This window comes from Papio anubis, chromosome 17 (assembly GCF_008728515.1).
Source record: "Papio anubis isolate 15944 chromosome 17, Panubis1.0, whole genome shotgun sequence".
In the NCBI taxonomy this organism is placed as follows: Eukaryota; Metazoa; Chordata; class Mammalia; order Primates; family Cercopithecidae; genus Papio; species Papio anubis.
The window spans coordinates 48,654,324-48,667,316 of record NC_044992.1 but is presented as its reverse complement, the minus strand read 5'-3'; the positions used below and the strand labels follow the sequence as shown (position 1 = coordinate 48,667,316).

Here is a 12,993-nt window from a genome sequence, read left to right as displayed (position 1 = left end):
CTGAGGAAACCAAGAAAATTGGTCACCCTAGTCATATTTTCTGGGCCAATTCAAGAGCGTTCTGTGTCTCCCTGGCCGCAAGACCCCTGCCTTCCTGCAACAACCAAGTTTACTCTTCCATCTCCTGGGAGCACCCGGAGACCCCCTCTACTCCCTCGGGCCCATAAAAGAAGTCAAAGCCGGAGAAAGTCAAGACGGTGGCTGAACTCCCACGCCTGCTTAATGCGGAGGCTGAGGTCTGGGCTCAGATGACAGGTCCTTTTGAAGAACTGATGGGGACTTGGTCTTGCCAGTGATGTGGGGTGGTGGAGGTGAGTCTTGACATAGCAACGGGGCTCCCATTTTATGAGGCTGGTAAATTTTCACAGGAAACTAAATAACAGGTTAATGAGGGGTTTTAAAAGAAAGTGGTGTTAACTTTAATGGGGAGAAAACACTTTGTAAAGGCCAACCAACGCCCACTGGGGCAGAGATATAAATCTGGGGTAAGGAGCTGCTTCTCTGCTTTGGGGTGTCTGGTCTCAGAGACCTATCAATTGCATCTGAGTTGCAGGGGCCATGGCTTCCAAATGCCTCAAGGCGGGCTTCTCTTCTGGGTCTCTCAAGAGCCCAGGAGGGGCCAGTGGGGGCTCCACTCGTGTGTCTGCAATGTACTCCAGCAGCTCTTGCAAGCTCCCGAGTCTGTCCCGTGGGGCCAGAAGTTTCTCTGCCTGCTCAGCGGGTCTGGGCAGAAGCAGCTACAGGGCTACCAGTTGCCTCCCTACTCTCTGCCTCCCCGCCGGAGGCTTCACTACCAGCTACAGCGTGGGTGGGGGCTGGTTTGGGGAGGGCATCCTCACTGGCAATGAGAAGGAGACCATGCAATCCCTGAACGACCGCTTGGCCAGCTACCTGGAGAAGGTGCGTCAGCTGGAGCAGGACAATGCCAGCCTGGAGAGCCGCATCCGTGAGTGGTGTGAGCAGCAGGTCCCCTACATGTGCCCCGACTACCAGTCCTACTTCCGGACCATTGAGGAACTCCAGAAGAAGGTAAGAGGTTCAGAGTGGCTTTGGATTCCCAGGAACTTGGTGTCACCAGTATTCATTGATAGTTCTGTTCCCACAGGACATGTTGGAAGTCACCAAGCATGTTCACCTCTGTGGCCTCATTTGCTCCTCCCAATAACCTTTTGAGGGAGGTATCATTAGCCCATTATACAGATGAGAACACTGAGGTTCAGGCTGGGTAAGTGACCCAGATGGCAGTTACTGGAGCCAGAGCTTGAACATCGGGTCTATGAATGAACTTTGTGACCTTTGGTACTATTGCCCACCCCTCTGAGTCTTCATTTCCTCTTTTATTTAAAGTCAGGAGATTGGGTTTGATGTATTTAGTGCAGTTCAGGCTTCCCATAAGTAACTCAGGGATGAAAATGCCTGCCAGAGAAATTTCCTTCTTGCCAAGGGCCCATATCTGCTTCTTGCCTGGCCCAGAGTTACAGCTGGCTCCTGTGAGGGACCATTTATGACCACAGAATCCTGGAATACATTGTTGGCAATGAACTTCCCTGGGCCCTGAGTAGGCCTGGGAGACAGGGAGATAGGAAGAAGCTTCATTTCATCATGCCAGGCCTTTCCTGTTGCATTTTCTTTTTCTTTTTTTTTTGAGATGGAGTCTCGCTCTGCCGCCCAGGCTGGAGTGCAGTGGCTGGATCTCAGCTCACTGCAAGCTCCACCTCCCGAGTTTACGCCATTCTTCTGCCTCAGCCTCCCAAGTAGCTGGGACTACAGGCGCCTGCCACGTCGCCCGGCTAGTTTTTTGTATTTTTTAGTAGAGACAGGGTTTCACCGTGTTAGCCAGGATGGTCTCGATCTCCTGACCTTGGGATCCGCCCGCCTCGGCCTCCCAAAGTGCTGGGATTATAGGCTTGAGCCACCGCGCCCGGCTCCTGTTGCATTTTCATGCAGCTATCTAACCTGGGTCACAGGTCACAGACACAGTGCATTGGAAGAAACCCTGGACTTTCCATAGTTGATCCCTAGAGGCTGCCCACAACCCTCCAATACCCATGGACTAGCAGAGGTCGAGGATGGGTGACTTCCTCTCTCCAGAGGCAGCCCTTGTCAGCCTTAGGGAGCTCCAACAAATGAAATGTCCTTTCTTGCAATGAAATAACTTCTTTATATCCCCAGACCCTGTGCAGCAAGGCTGAGAATGCCAGGCTGGTGGTGGAGATTGACAATGCCAAATTGGCCGCAGATGACTTCAGGACCAAGTGAGTTGTCCTGCTTGTCCTGTGGTTGGGGGCCGCTAGAACTGGACACAGGTGATGCCTGGGCTCAGGGTTTTGGCTGTACTCTGTCCCCGAGGCATAAAAGCAAGACTCACAGCACCTGGCCAGTCTGAGGGCAGGCCTGATTTAGATGCAAAAAGGAAACGCGGATGCAGGTGCCCTGTTCTATGCCTGCAGGTATGAGACAGAGGTGTCCCTGCGGCAGCTGGTGGAGTCGGACATCAATGGCCTGCGCAGGATCCTAGATGACCTGACCCTGTGCAAGTCTGACCTGGAGGCCCAGGTGGAGTCCCTGAAGGAGGAGCTGCTCTGCCTGAAAAAGAACCATGAGGAGGTGAGCATGTGGGAGGAGATAAGCATGGTGGAGCAGGTGAGCCTGGGGGAGGAGGTGAACATGGGGAGGAGGTGAACATGGGGAGGAGGTGAGCATGGGGGGAGGTGAGAAAGGGGGGAGGTGAACATGAGGGTGCAGGTGTGCATGGGGAGGAAGAGGTGAGCATGGGGAGGAGGAGGTGAGCATGGGGAGCAGGTGGGCATGTTGAGGAGGTAAGCATGGAGGAGAGGTGAACATGGAGAGGAGGTGAACATGGGGAGCAGGTGAGAATGGGGAATGGGTGAGCATGGGGAAGCAGGTGAGCATGGGGAGGAGGTGAGCATGGGGGAGAGCTGAGCATGGGGGAGAGATGAACGTGGGGAACAGGTGAGCATGGGGAGGAGGTAAACATAGGGGAGGAGGTGAGCATGGGGGAGAGGTGAACATGGGGAGGAGGTGAACATGAGGAGGAGGTGAGCTTGGGAGGCAGCCCTCTGGGAATTAGTACTGACCCTGGTCTGTGCCATAGGAAGTGAACTCACTGCGCTGCCAGCTTGGTGACCGGCTCAATGTTGAGGTGGACGCTGCCCCACCTGTTGACCTGAACCGGGTTCTGGATGAGATGAGGTGCCAGTACGAAACCCTCGTGGAGAATAACCGCCGGGATGCCGAAGACTGGTTTGACACCCAGGTAGGTAAAAACAGTCTGTGCAACAGGAGTACATGGTGGCTCACACGGAGGTGACCCTGGGGCTCTGAATCAAGAAACCTAACTTTGAGTCTCATCTCTGTTTTGACCTTGTTGTGCCACTTGGGCAGGTTGCTGTCCTCTGAGCAACAATGTCCTCCAGTATAAAATAAATGAGTGGGACTAGGGGATTGGGAAGGTCCTTCTTGGCTCATGATTCTAACTGGCCTCGGTAGCTCTCTGAAGCCAAGTCCCCAGTGTTGCTGACCAGGTCCTGTGTATGTATGTTTCAGACTGAGGAGCTGAACCAGCAGGTGGTTTCCAGCGCAGAGCAGGTGCAGTCCTGCCAGGCAGAGATCATCGAGCTGAGACGGACAGTCAACACCCTAGAGATTGAGCTGCAGGCCCAGCACAGCATGGTGAGTCCCAAGGCAGGGTGGAGCTGCCTCTGGACTAAGCCGAGGAGAACACAAGCTCCCCAGCTTCCATGCTTTGACCACACAGGCAGGCTCCAGGGGTCCATGTTCTTGAGCACCAGGGGTTCTCCATGCAGAAAAGACGGAATGAGGGACCAGCCCCAATCATGAATCCCCTAGTGGTAAAAGACAAGAGACCTGTAGCAACTGACATGTCCAGGCAGTAGGTCCCATATTTGTGTAAGCAGATACATCTTCTGAGTAATTATCAGTTACTCAGAGATGACACTAACAGGGAGATACTCTCTAGATCAAAGAAGCCACAGGTGCTAATTAGCTCATCTCAAGTGAGATGTCTGATTGTGGTTCATCCTAGCTCAAACCCTGATTCTCCGAGCCTCTGTTCTTGGATTCTGAGGCCTCACTGAGACCCAGTTGAATCCTCCTTGCTCCTTCTCTGACCTCTAGCCTTTTTCCTCCCTATACAACCCTTGCCCTCACAGAGAGATGCTTTGGAATCCACCCTGGCAGAGACGGAGGCCCGCTATAGCTCCCAACTGGCCCAGATGCAGTGCATGATTACCAACGTGGAGACCCAGCTGGCCGAGATCCGGGCTGACCTGGAGCGGCAGAACCAGGAGTACCAGGTGCTGCTGGACGTCCGGGCCCGGCTAGAGTGTGAGATCAACACATACCGGGGCCTGCTGGAGAGTGAGGACAGCAAGTGAGTATCACTGCATGTGCTCTAGTCTTCTCACTGCAACCTACCAAGTTCTGGGAAGACAGCGCGGTGCCTAGAAAGAGCCTGGCATCCGGAGTCTGGAGTCCTGGTCTTTTAGTTCTGGTCTTGCTGCAAACTCATCACGTGACTCCAGCAAGCCCCCTTTCCTCTCAGGGCCTGTTTCCCTTTTGGTAAAACAAGGGGGCAGGATCAGGTGATTTTTAAGGTGCTTCCCAGTTTGCATAGTCTAGGATCTACGTTGAGTTACTGCAAACAGCAACTGGAAAATCATAGTAATCTGACTGTTTTCTTTTTTCTAGGCTCCCCTGTAACTCATGTGCACCTGACTACTCACCCTCCAAGTCATGCCTTCCCTGTCTTCCTGCGGCCTCCTGCGGTCCTAGTGCAGCCCGCCTAACCTGCAGCCCCCGCCCCATTTGTGTGCCCTGCCCAGGGGGCCGGTTCTGAGAGTGGGTGACCCAGAAGGGCATAGCCATCGTCTCTAGGGCTTGAACTTGGCCTCTACCCAACCTTAACCCTTGTAGCCCAATCCCCTCTCTTCATGCAGAGCCCAGGCCCAGGGTCTGGCCCTGAAAAGGCTCACTGCAAATACGTGCCTTAGTTTCTCAGAGCCTGTCACAAAGGCTGGCTGATCCCAAAGGTCTCAACTCCTCATCATTTCAATGGTGTCTCTGTTCTCAGGCTGCCTCCTGGGTCAGCTTTTCCTTCTGGGTGCTGTTACAGTGGATTCTGAAATGCAGTAGAGGGCTTTTGTTGGCAGAACAATAAAGTGCATTTGCTAAGGCCCCTGATGCCTAACTTGCACCATTCTGGTGGTGTTGGCTTTTGTCTCTGCTGTGTTCAGGGGGTGACTGTTGGGCAGACTCATGGGAGAGGTGTGACCAAGTTTGATCCTTTGGATGACAGGGTCACTGTGCACCTGTTTGGGCAGACTCGTGGGAGAGGTGTGACCAAGTTTGATCCTTTGGATGACAGGGTCACTGTGCACCTGTTTGGGCAGACTCATGGGAGAGGTGTGACCAAGTTTGATCCTTTGGATGACAGGGTCACTGTGCACCTGTTTGGGGTGGGTAGAGGCCTACAGTGAGAGCTTTTGCTTGGCTTCCCCAGTGAAGACCTTTCTCCACAATTCCAGTGTGGTGCCAGGTGTTTCCAGACCTCTCTGTAATCCCTCTTGGTATACGTGGTCACCTGGGGATCCCAGAGTGGGATGGACAGAACTGAGATGGAAACTGAGATCAGCATAATGGGGAGGGTTTTAGGCCACTTTATCAGCCTTTTGTCTGTGGTCCCTGTAAGACCGGTGACAGGGTGTCTCCCTCCCAGGGTACTTTTAGGGGTGCATTTACATCAGCCCCCTTCCATTGCAGCCCTTTCATGCAGCCCTCCAAGTTCAGCAACCCCCTTAACAACCCACAGCCCGTCATAAGCAGATGGAGAGTGCACTCGCCTTTAGGGCTTCCATCCTGAATGCTAAGGCTCTTGTCCTTAGGAGGCTCATGCATGTGCTCCTGTGCTCTTGGCGTCTGGCGAGGTGTACAACGAGCCCTCCTCAGACGGGTGTGAGAGCTCCCAGCAGCTTGACCCAAAGGCTCTCATCTGTGTCCAGAATGTCGTCCCCAGACAGGCAAGGCAAATAGCAAGTTCCATTAATCCCAGTGGGAAAGGGAGAAGGGCCAAGACCAAAGTTTCTAAACTAAAAACGAAGATGTGCGTTCCCAGTTGGCATGTGCTCCTCATAAGATGCTGAGAGTACCTGCTAAGGAGCTTCAGTGATGTTAAGAGAGCTGTAGCCATGTCCAAGGGGAGAGCAGGTGGCTGGAAGATGCTGACCAAGGCAAGCCGGAGACCCTCGTCCCTTAAGGACATCTGATATAGTTCATTCTGATTTGAACACAGAATCCTCTCCTTTCTAGCCCCCTGCAAAGAGGGCCTGGGCCTTTGGTTGCTCCCAGCCACACCTTGCTCCTGGCATCTGGTACCACATCCATGTTGGTCTTTTTGGAATCCCTTGGCTAATTTTGGTGAGGCTTAGGCACCTGAAAGGGGTAGTCACCTGAGGATCATTCACTTAATTCAACGAACCCTTACAAAGCATCCCCCTGTGCCAGGAGGTGTGTTAGCTACCAGGGGAGGACTGGTCTGTGTGGGAGGGGGCCTTGAGATGGGACAGGATGATGCTCACTTGCCACTTTTTTTCTTTTCTATCTCAGTGGTGTCAGGAGACGGGCTGAAGGGGACTTTGACATTAGTGCAATAAACATGGGCTCCAAATGTGGATTCAGATGGACCTGGGTTCAAATCCCCACCCACCACTAACTACATGTGGGAGTTTTAGCAGGTCATTGTCCCTTTCTGAGCCTCAGTAAAATAGAGAACATGACACTGATGCTGTGAAGTGAGACCGAGAATGTTTTGCCCAGCACATGCAGGGCATTTGAAGATGGGTCATCACTACTGACTCTCTCTTCCAGCTGGATGGCTGGATCGCTGCGAGGCTGGCCATCCACATTTCCCTGGCCAGGGTTTCATTTCTGACGTGTCCTTCCCAGTAAACCAAGCCAGCTACAGTGAATATGCAGTTACATGCTTCATTATCTAATTCTAACTCTAAGCAAAGTCAGCGGGGAGCCTTGCGGCCAGCAGCACGTGGATGCTGTCTGGAGCACATGGGCTCCAGTTAACTCTGCTGTGTATAGGCCACGCTGTTCTTTATGGCGTTCTCTGTGGCACACATCCTTTCCAAACCCATCCTAGCTTCCTCCAAGATGTAGCCAACTAAATCATGTGTAATCCTACTTCTAATTATTATTTACTTCATTTGCTTGTGCTTTTAATTATAACGCTGTTTCCATTCAACCACAAGTTCTCAACCTTGCCTGTACATTGGAATGACCTGGAGGGCTTTAAAAAATACCGATGTCTGCTCTGAGCCCCAGAAATTCTGCTCTACCTGGTCTGGGATATGACTTGGTACTGGGATTTTTGAAAGCTCTCTGGGCGATTTGAACATGCAGCCAGGGTTGAGAGGTCATTTGTCTGGTGGAGGACCTTTTGGCAACACAGTTGGGAGTGCAGGGGGCTCAGGGCAGCTCTGACATAGACCCTAGCACCACCAGGTCTGGTCCCTATTATGCTTTTGACTTTCTCAGTTCTGCCATTTATCTCTCTTTCAATTTCAAATTTTTGAACTAAATTTTAAATTTGTTATATTTTTTTCCCAAAAAGTTATTTTTTTTCTTCTCTGTTTGTTCTTGTTTTATAACATTTAGTTCTTGTTTCAAGGCTATAACTGCTATATGGATATACATCTCTCCCACTCTGAGGTTATTTAAAAAAAAAAATATATATATATAGTTTTGGATTCTGCATTGTTTCTGTTTTCTTCAATTTCCTTTTTTACTGTTTTGTTTGTTTGCTTGTTTTACTTTGTCTTTAATATCGGAAACTTCCTTCAAGTATCTGGTCATCCTTTTGTTTATATTTTATGACGAGACACTAAAAAGCTGATAGAAGGTGCTATGTGGATGGGCAGGTTGGCAAACTGGCTTTTTGCATGGTACAACCACCTCAGTTCAGTTTCTGTAAGTCTTTTCTCTGGAGTTTTTTTTTTTTTTTCCCCCAAAGAAGGAGCCTCTGGTTTTCTGCGGGGGAATGAATGGAGGGAGACAGTGCTGGGCCAGGCTGTGACATGCATCCTATCTGCTTTTGTTCAAACAGGCCCTTCCTCCTGGATTCTTTGCATCCCTTTCTCTTCTCTTCCTAAACCTGTTTTCCTGATAGTTTGCTCTGGCCCCAGAGAGGTTGGGGTACTGTGGAAAGTCTTCGAATCAGCCAGACCTGGGTCTGAGAACTGACAGTGCCCCACTTTCTCTGTGGCTAACTTTCCCAGACCCTACTTCTCCATCTGCACGACACACCCCAGATCTGGCATATTGCCTGGAACTGTGGTCTTCTGTGACTTTGGATGCTGCTGCTACTACCTTTATCATTCCGCTGTTATATGAAACCCGGTCCTTCCTTCACAACGGAAAACTCTGCTCATGCGGGCATTTGGGACCTCACCTCACAGTGACAACCTCTCATCATCATCCTGGAGCCCCTGCTCTTGGCTCCTATCTCTCTCCTCCTCATTCCTTCCTTCCAGGATTGTCCTGTGAACTTCAAATCCTTCTCTCCTTTCTCCCTGTGATGTCTTACCAGCCAAATCAGGGCATTGGGGTCCCACCTTTTAACCCAAGATCTTCTTAATGTAGTTTTCTAAGTAAAGACAGCTATTTTTTTCCTGCAAGATGAATTCTGGTGACAGCTGTTAAAATGTATGCAGGCACACTTCGATTTATTGAGTTTCAATTTATTGTACTTCCCAGATATTGTGTTTTTTTAAACAAATTAAAGTTTTGTGGCAATCCTGATTCCAGCAAGTCTATTGGTGCTAATTTTTCCAACAGCATGTGCTTATATGTCTCTGTGTCACATTTTGGTAATTCTTACAATACAAATTTTTTTCTTTTCCTTTTTTCTTTTTTTTGAGACACAGTCTTGCTCTTTCTGCCCAGGCTGGAGTGCAATGGCGTGATCTCGGCTCGTTGCAACCTCTGCCTCCCGGGTTCAAGCGATTCTTGTGCCTCAACTTCCCAAGTAGCTGGGATTACAGGCACACGATGCCTGGCTAATTTTTGTAATTTTAGTAGAGATGGGGTTTCATCATGTTGGCCAGGCTGGTCTCAAACTCCTGACTTCAAGTGATCCACCTGCCTCAGCCTCCCAAAGTGCTGGGAATACAGGTGTGAGCCTCCGTGGCTGGCCAAACTTTTTCCATTATCATATGTGTTATGGTGATCTGTGATGAGTAATCTTTGATGTTACTATTGTAATTGTTCTGGGAAACCCCAAACCATGCCCAGATAAGATGGGGAACTTAATAGATAAATGTTGCCTGTGTTCCGATGGCTCCACCAACCGGCCATTCCCCCATCTCTCTCCCTATTTTGGGTCTACTTATTTTCTGAGACACAGCAATATTGAAATTAGGCCAGTTGATAACCCTATCATGGCTTCTAAGAGTTCAAGTGAAAGGAAAAGGTGCAGGTCTCTCCTTTTAAATAAAAAGCTAGAAATGATGAAGTTTAGTGGGGAGGCAGCTTTCATAGCTAGACAGGAGGAGTCTGCCTTCAAAGGATAGGCTGACTCTTTTGCTAGGAGCTAATGCAGTTGATGACTTCAAGTGGGAAGTCAATGCTCATTCATCATTCCGAATACCCTAGGGCACTTAAGAATGATGCTAAATCTATTCTGCCTGTTCACTACAAATGGAATGACAAAGCCTGGATAACAGTGCATCTGTTTATAACATGGTTTCTTGAATACTTTAAGCCCACTGTTGAGACCTACTGCTTAGAATAAAAGATTCCTTTCAAAATATTACTGCTCATTGACAATGCATTTGATCACCCAAGAGCCCTGATGGAGCTGTCCAAGCAGATTAATGTTTTTGTGCTTGCCAACACAACATCCATTCTACAGCCCATGGATCAAAAAGTAATTTTGACTTTCAAGTCTTATTACCTAAGAAATATATTTCATAAGGCTATAGTTGCCATAGAGAGTGATTCTTCTGATGGATCTGGGCAAAGTAAATTGAAAACCTTCTGAAGAGGATTCAGTATTCTAAATGTCAATATTTGTGATTCAAGGGAGGAGGTCAAAATATTGACATTAACAGGAGTTTAGAAGAAGTTGATTTCAACCCTTAGGGATGATGTTGAGGGGCTTCAGCAGAGGAAGTAACTATAGATGTGTTGGAAACAGCAAGAGAATTGAAATTAGAATTGGAGCCTGAAGATGTGACTGAATTGCTGCCATGTTATGGCAAAACGAATGGATGAGGAGTTGCTTCTTTTTCATGAATAAAGAAAGTGGTTTCTTGAGATGGAAACTACTCCTGGTGAAGATGCTGTGAACATCACTGAAATGGCAATAAAGGATTTGGAATACTACATCAATTTAGTTAATAAGGTAGTGGCAGGATTTGAGAGAACTGACCCCAGTTTTGAAAGAAGTTCTACTGTTAAAATGCTATCAAACAGCATCACATACTACAGGGAAATCTTTTGTGAAAGGAAGAGTCAATTGATGCAGCAAACTTCACTGACGTCTCATTTTAAGAAATTGCCACAGCCATCCTAACTTCCAGCAATCACCACCCTGATCAGTCCTCAGCCATCAACATTGAGGCAAGACCTTTCACCAGCAAAAAGATTACAACTTGCTGAAGGCTCAGATGATCATTTGCATTTTTAGCAATAAAGTATTTTTAAATTAAGTTATATACATTGTTTTTAGACATAATGCTATTATACCCTTAATAGACTACAGTATAGTGTAAATATAACATTTATATGCACAGAAAAACCAAAAAGTTTGTGTGACTCACTTTATGGTGACATTTGCTTTATTCTGGTGGTCTAGAACTGAACCTGCACTATCTCTGAGGTATGCCTGTATCTTCCTCTATCTCAGTGGGTCTCCAAACCACCAGGAGGACATGCTAAACACAGATTGCTGCACCTTAGCCCCAGCCTCAGAGTTTCTGATTCAGCCTGTCTGGGATAAGCCTGAAAAACTGCATTTCTTTTCTTTTTTTTTTTAATTTTACTTTAAGTTCTGGGATACATTTGCAGAATGTGCAGGTTTATTGCATAGGTATACATGTGCCATGGTGGTTTGTTGCACCCATCAACCCATCATCTAGGTTTCAAGCCCCGCATGCATTAGGTATTTGTCCTAGTGCTTTCCCTCCCCTTGCACCCCATCCCCTGACAGGCCCTGATGTGTGATGTTCCCCTCCCTGTATCCATGTGTTCTCATTGTTCAACTCCCACTTATGAATGAGAACATGTGGTGTTTGGTTTTCTGTTCCTGTGTTAGTGTGCTAAGAATGATGGTTTCCAGCTTTATCCATGTCCCTGCAAAGGACATGAGCTCATTCTTTTTCATGGCTGCGTAGTATTTCATGGTGTATATGTGCCACATTTTCTTTATCCAGTCTATCATTGATGGGCATTTGGGTTGGTTCCAAGTCTTTGCTATTATGAATAGTGCTGCAATAAACATGTGTGTGCATGTGTCTTTATAGTAGAAAGATTTATAATCCTTTGGGTATATACCCAGTAATTGGATTGCTGGGTCAAATGGTATTTCTGGTTTTAGATTACTGAGGAATCACCATGCTGTCTTCCACAGTGGTTGAACTAATTTACACTCCCACCAACAGTGTAAAAGTTTTCCTATTTCTCCACAGCCTTGCCAGCATCTGTTGTTACCAGACTTCTTAATGATCACCATTGTAACTGGCATGAGATGGTATCTCATTGTGGTTTTGATTTGCATTTCTCTAATGACCAGTTATGATGAGCTTTCTTTCATATGTTTGTTGGTAACATAAATGTCTTCTTTTGAGAAGTGCCTGTTCATATCCTTTGCCCACTTTTTGATGGGGTTGTTTGCTCTTTTCTTGTAAATTTGTTTAAGCTCCTTGTAGATTCTGGATATTAGACCTTTGTCAGATGGGTAGATTGCAAAAATTTTCTCCAATTCTGTAGGTTGCCTGCTGACTCTGATAGTAGTTTCTTTTGTAGTGCAGAAGCTCTTTAGTTTAATTAGATCCCATTTGCCAACTTCGGTTTTTGTTGCAATTGCTTTTGGTGTTTTATTCATGAAGTCTTTGCCCATGCTTATGTCTTGAATGGTATTGCCTAAGCTTTCTTCTAGGGTGAAAACTTGCATTTCTAACATGTTCCTGAGTCAGGTTGATGCTGCTGGTCTATGAACTACAGTTTGAGAACCACTGATAACACCTTATTATAATAATTATAGTTTTTGGGTGAGAGGATTAAATGGGCAAATTAATGCCAAGTACTCAGCACCATACCTGGTATTCGTATACATTCCACAAGTGCTGGCTACGATTCTGAAGGGTGGCCTGATGAGTCTCATCCCTTGTAGTTGGTATTGCAATCACACTTCCTTCCATCTCATGCTATAATCTTCTCTAAACAGGTAATCCAGACAAGGTACTGGAATTTATAGTTGTCACAGAGAATCAAATTGTGAGAGTATTCAATCTGACCTTTCAATTGGCATGAGGAAACTGAGGTCTGAAGAGACAAAATGACTTTCCCAAGGCCACATGGCAAGTCAGAGGCAGCGTCTCTATGCTCTCCTTTTCTTATGTAATGAATGGGCTGGGTGGCATTTTCCCTTTCCCGTTCTTGTACTGACATTTCTGGGAATATGTGAAACATAAGGCAAGTACTTATACCCCGAAATTATATCAGGAAGATTACTGAATAAAAAAGTGGCTACATAGCACACACATACTAAATGTGAAGCTCACAGGTTTTGCAGCCAGGACTGAAAAACCACTGCTGTAGCACGTTGCCTTCTGAAGTGAATGCCCAAGGCTTCTATAGTTGGGCACATCTGCTCCCTGTCTCCTGGCTTACCTCATTCCAGGGCTACAGAACGTGCTTTCCCAAGGGAGCAGATTCATACTGCTT

The 12,993-nt window shown here is 47.6% G+C and overlaps 1 protein-coding gene across 1 annotated transcript; it reads left to right on the top strand.

The window, feature by feature from the left end:
• Positions 1-218: 218 nt before the first annotated feature.
• Positions 219-5,218, top strand: KRT35 (keratin 35). The gene is made up of 7 exons (XM_009190616.4): positions 219-1,029; positions 2,173-2,255; positions 2,451-2,607; positions 3,116-3,277; positions 3,568-3,693; positions 4,194-4,414; positions 4,732-5,218. Exons 1-7 carry the CDS (start codon positions 559-561, stop codon positions 4,877-4,879), a joined length of 1,368 nt encoding a protein of 455 aa, XP_009188880.2. The 5' UTR covers positions 219-558; the 3' UTR covers positions 4,880-5,218.
• The last annotated feature ends 7,775 nt before the right edge of the window (positions 5,219-12,993 follow it).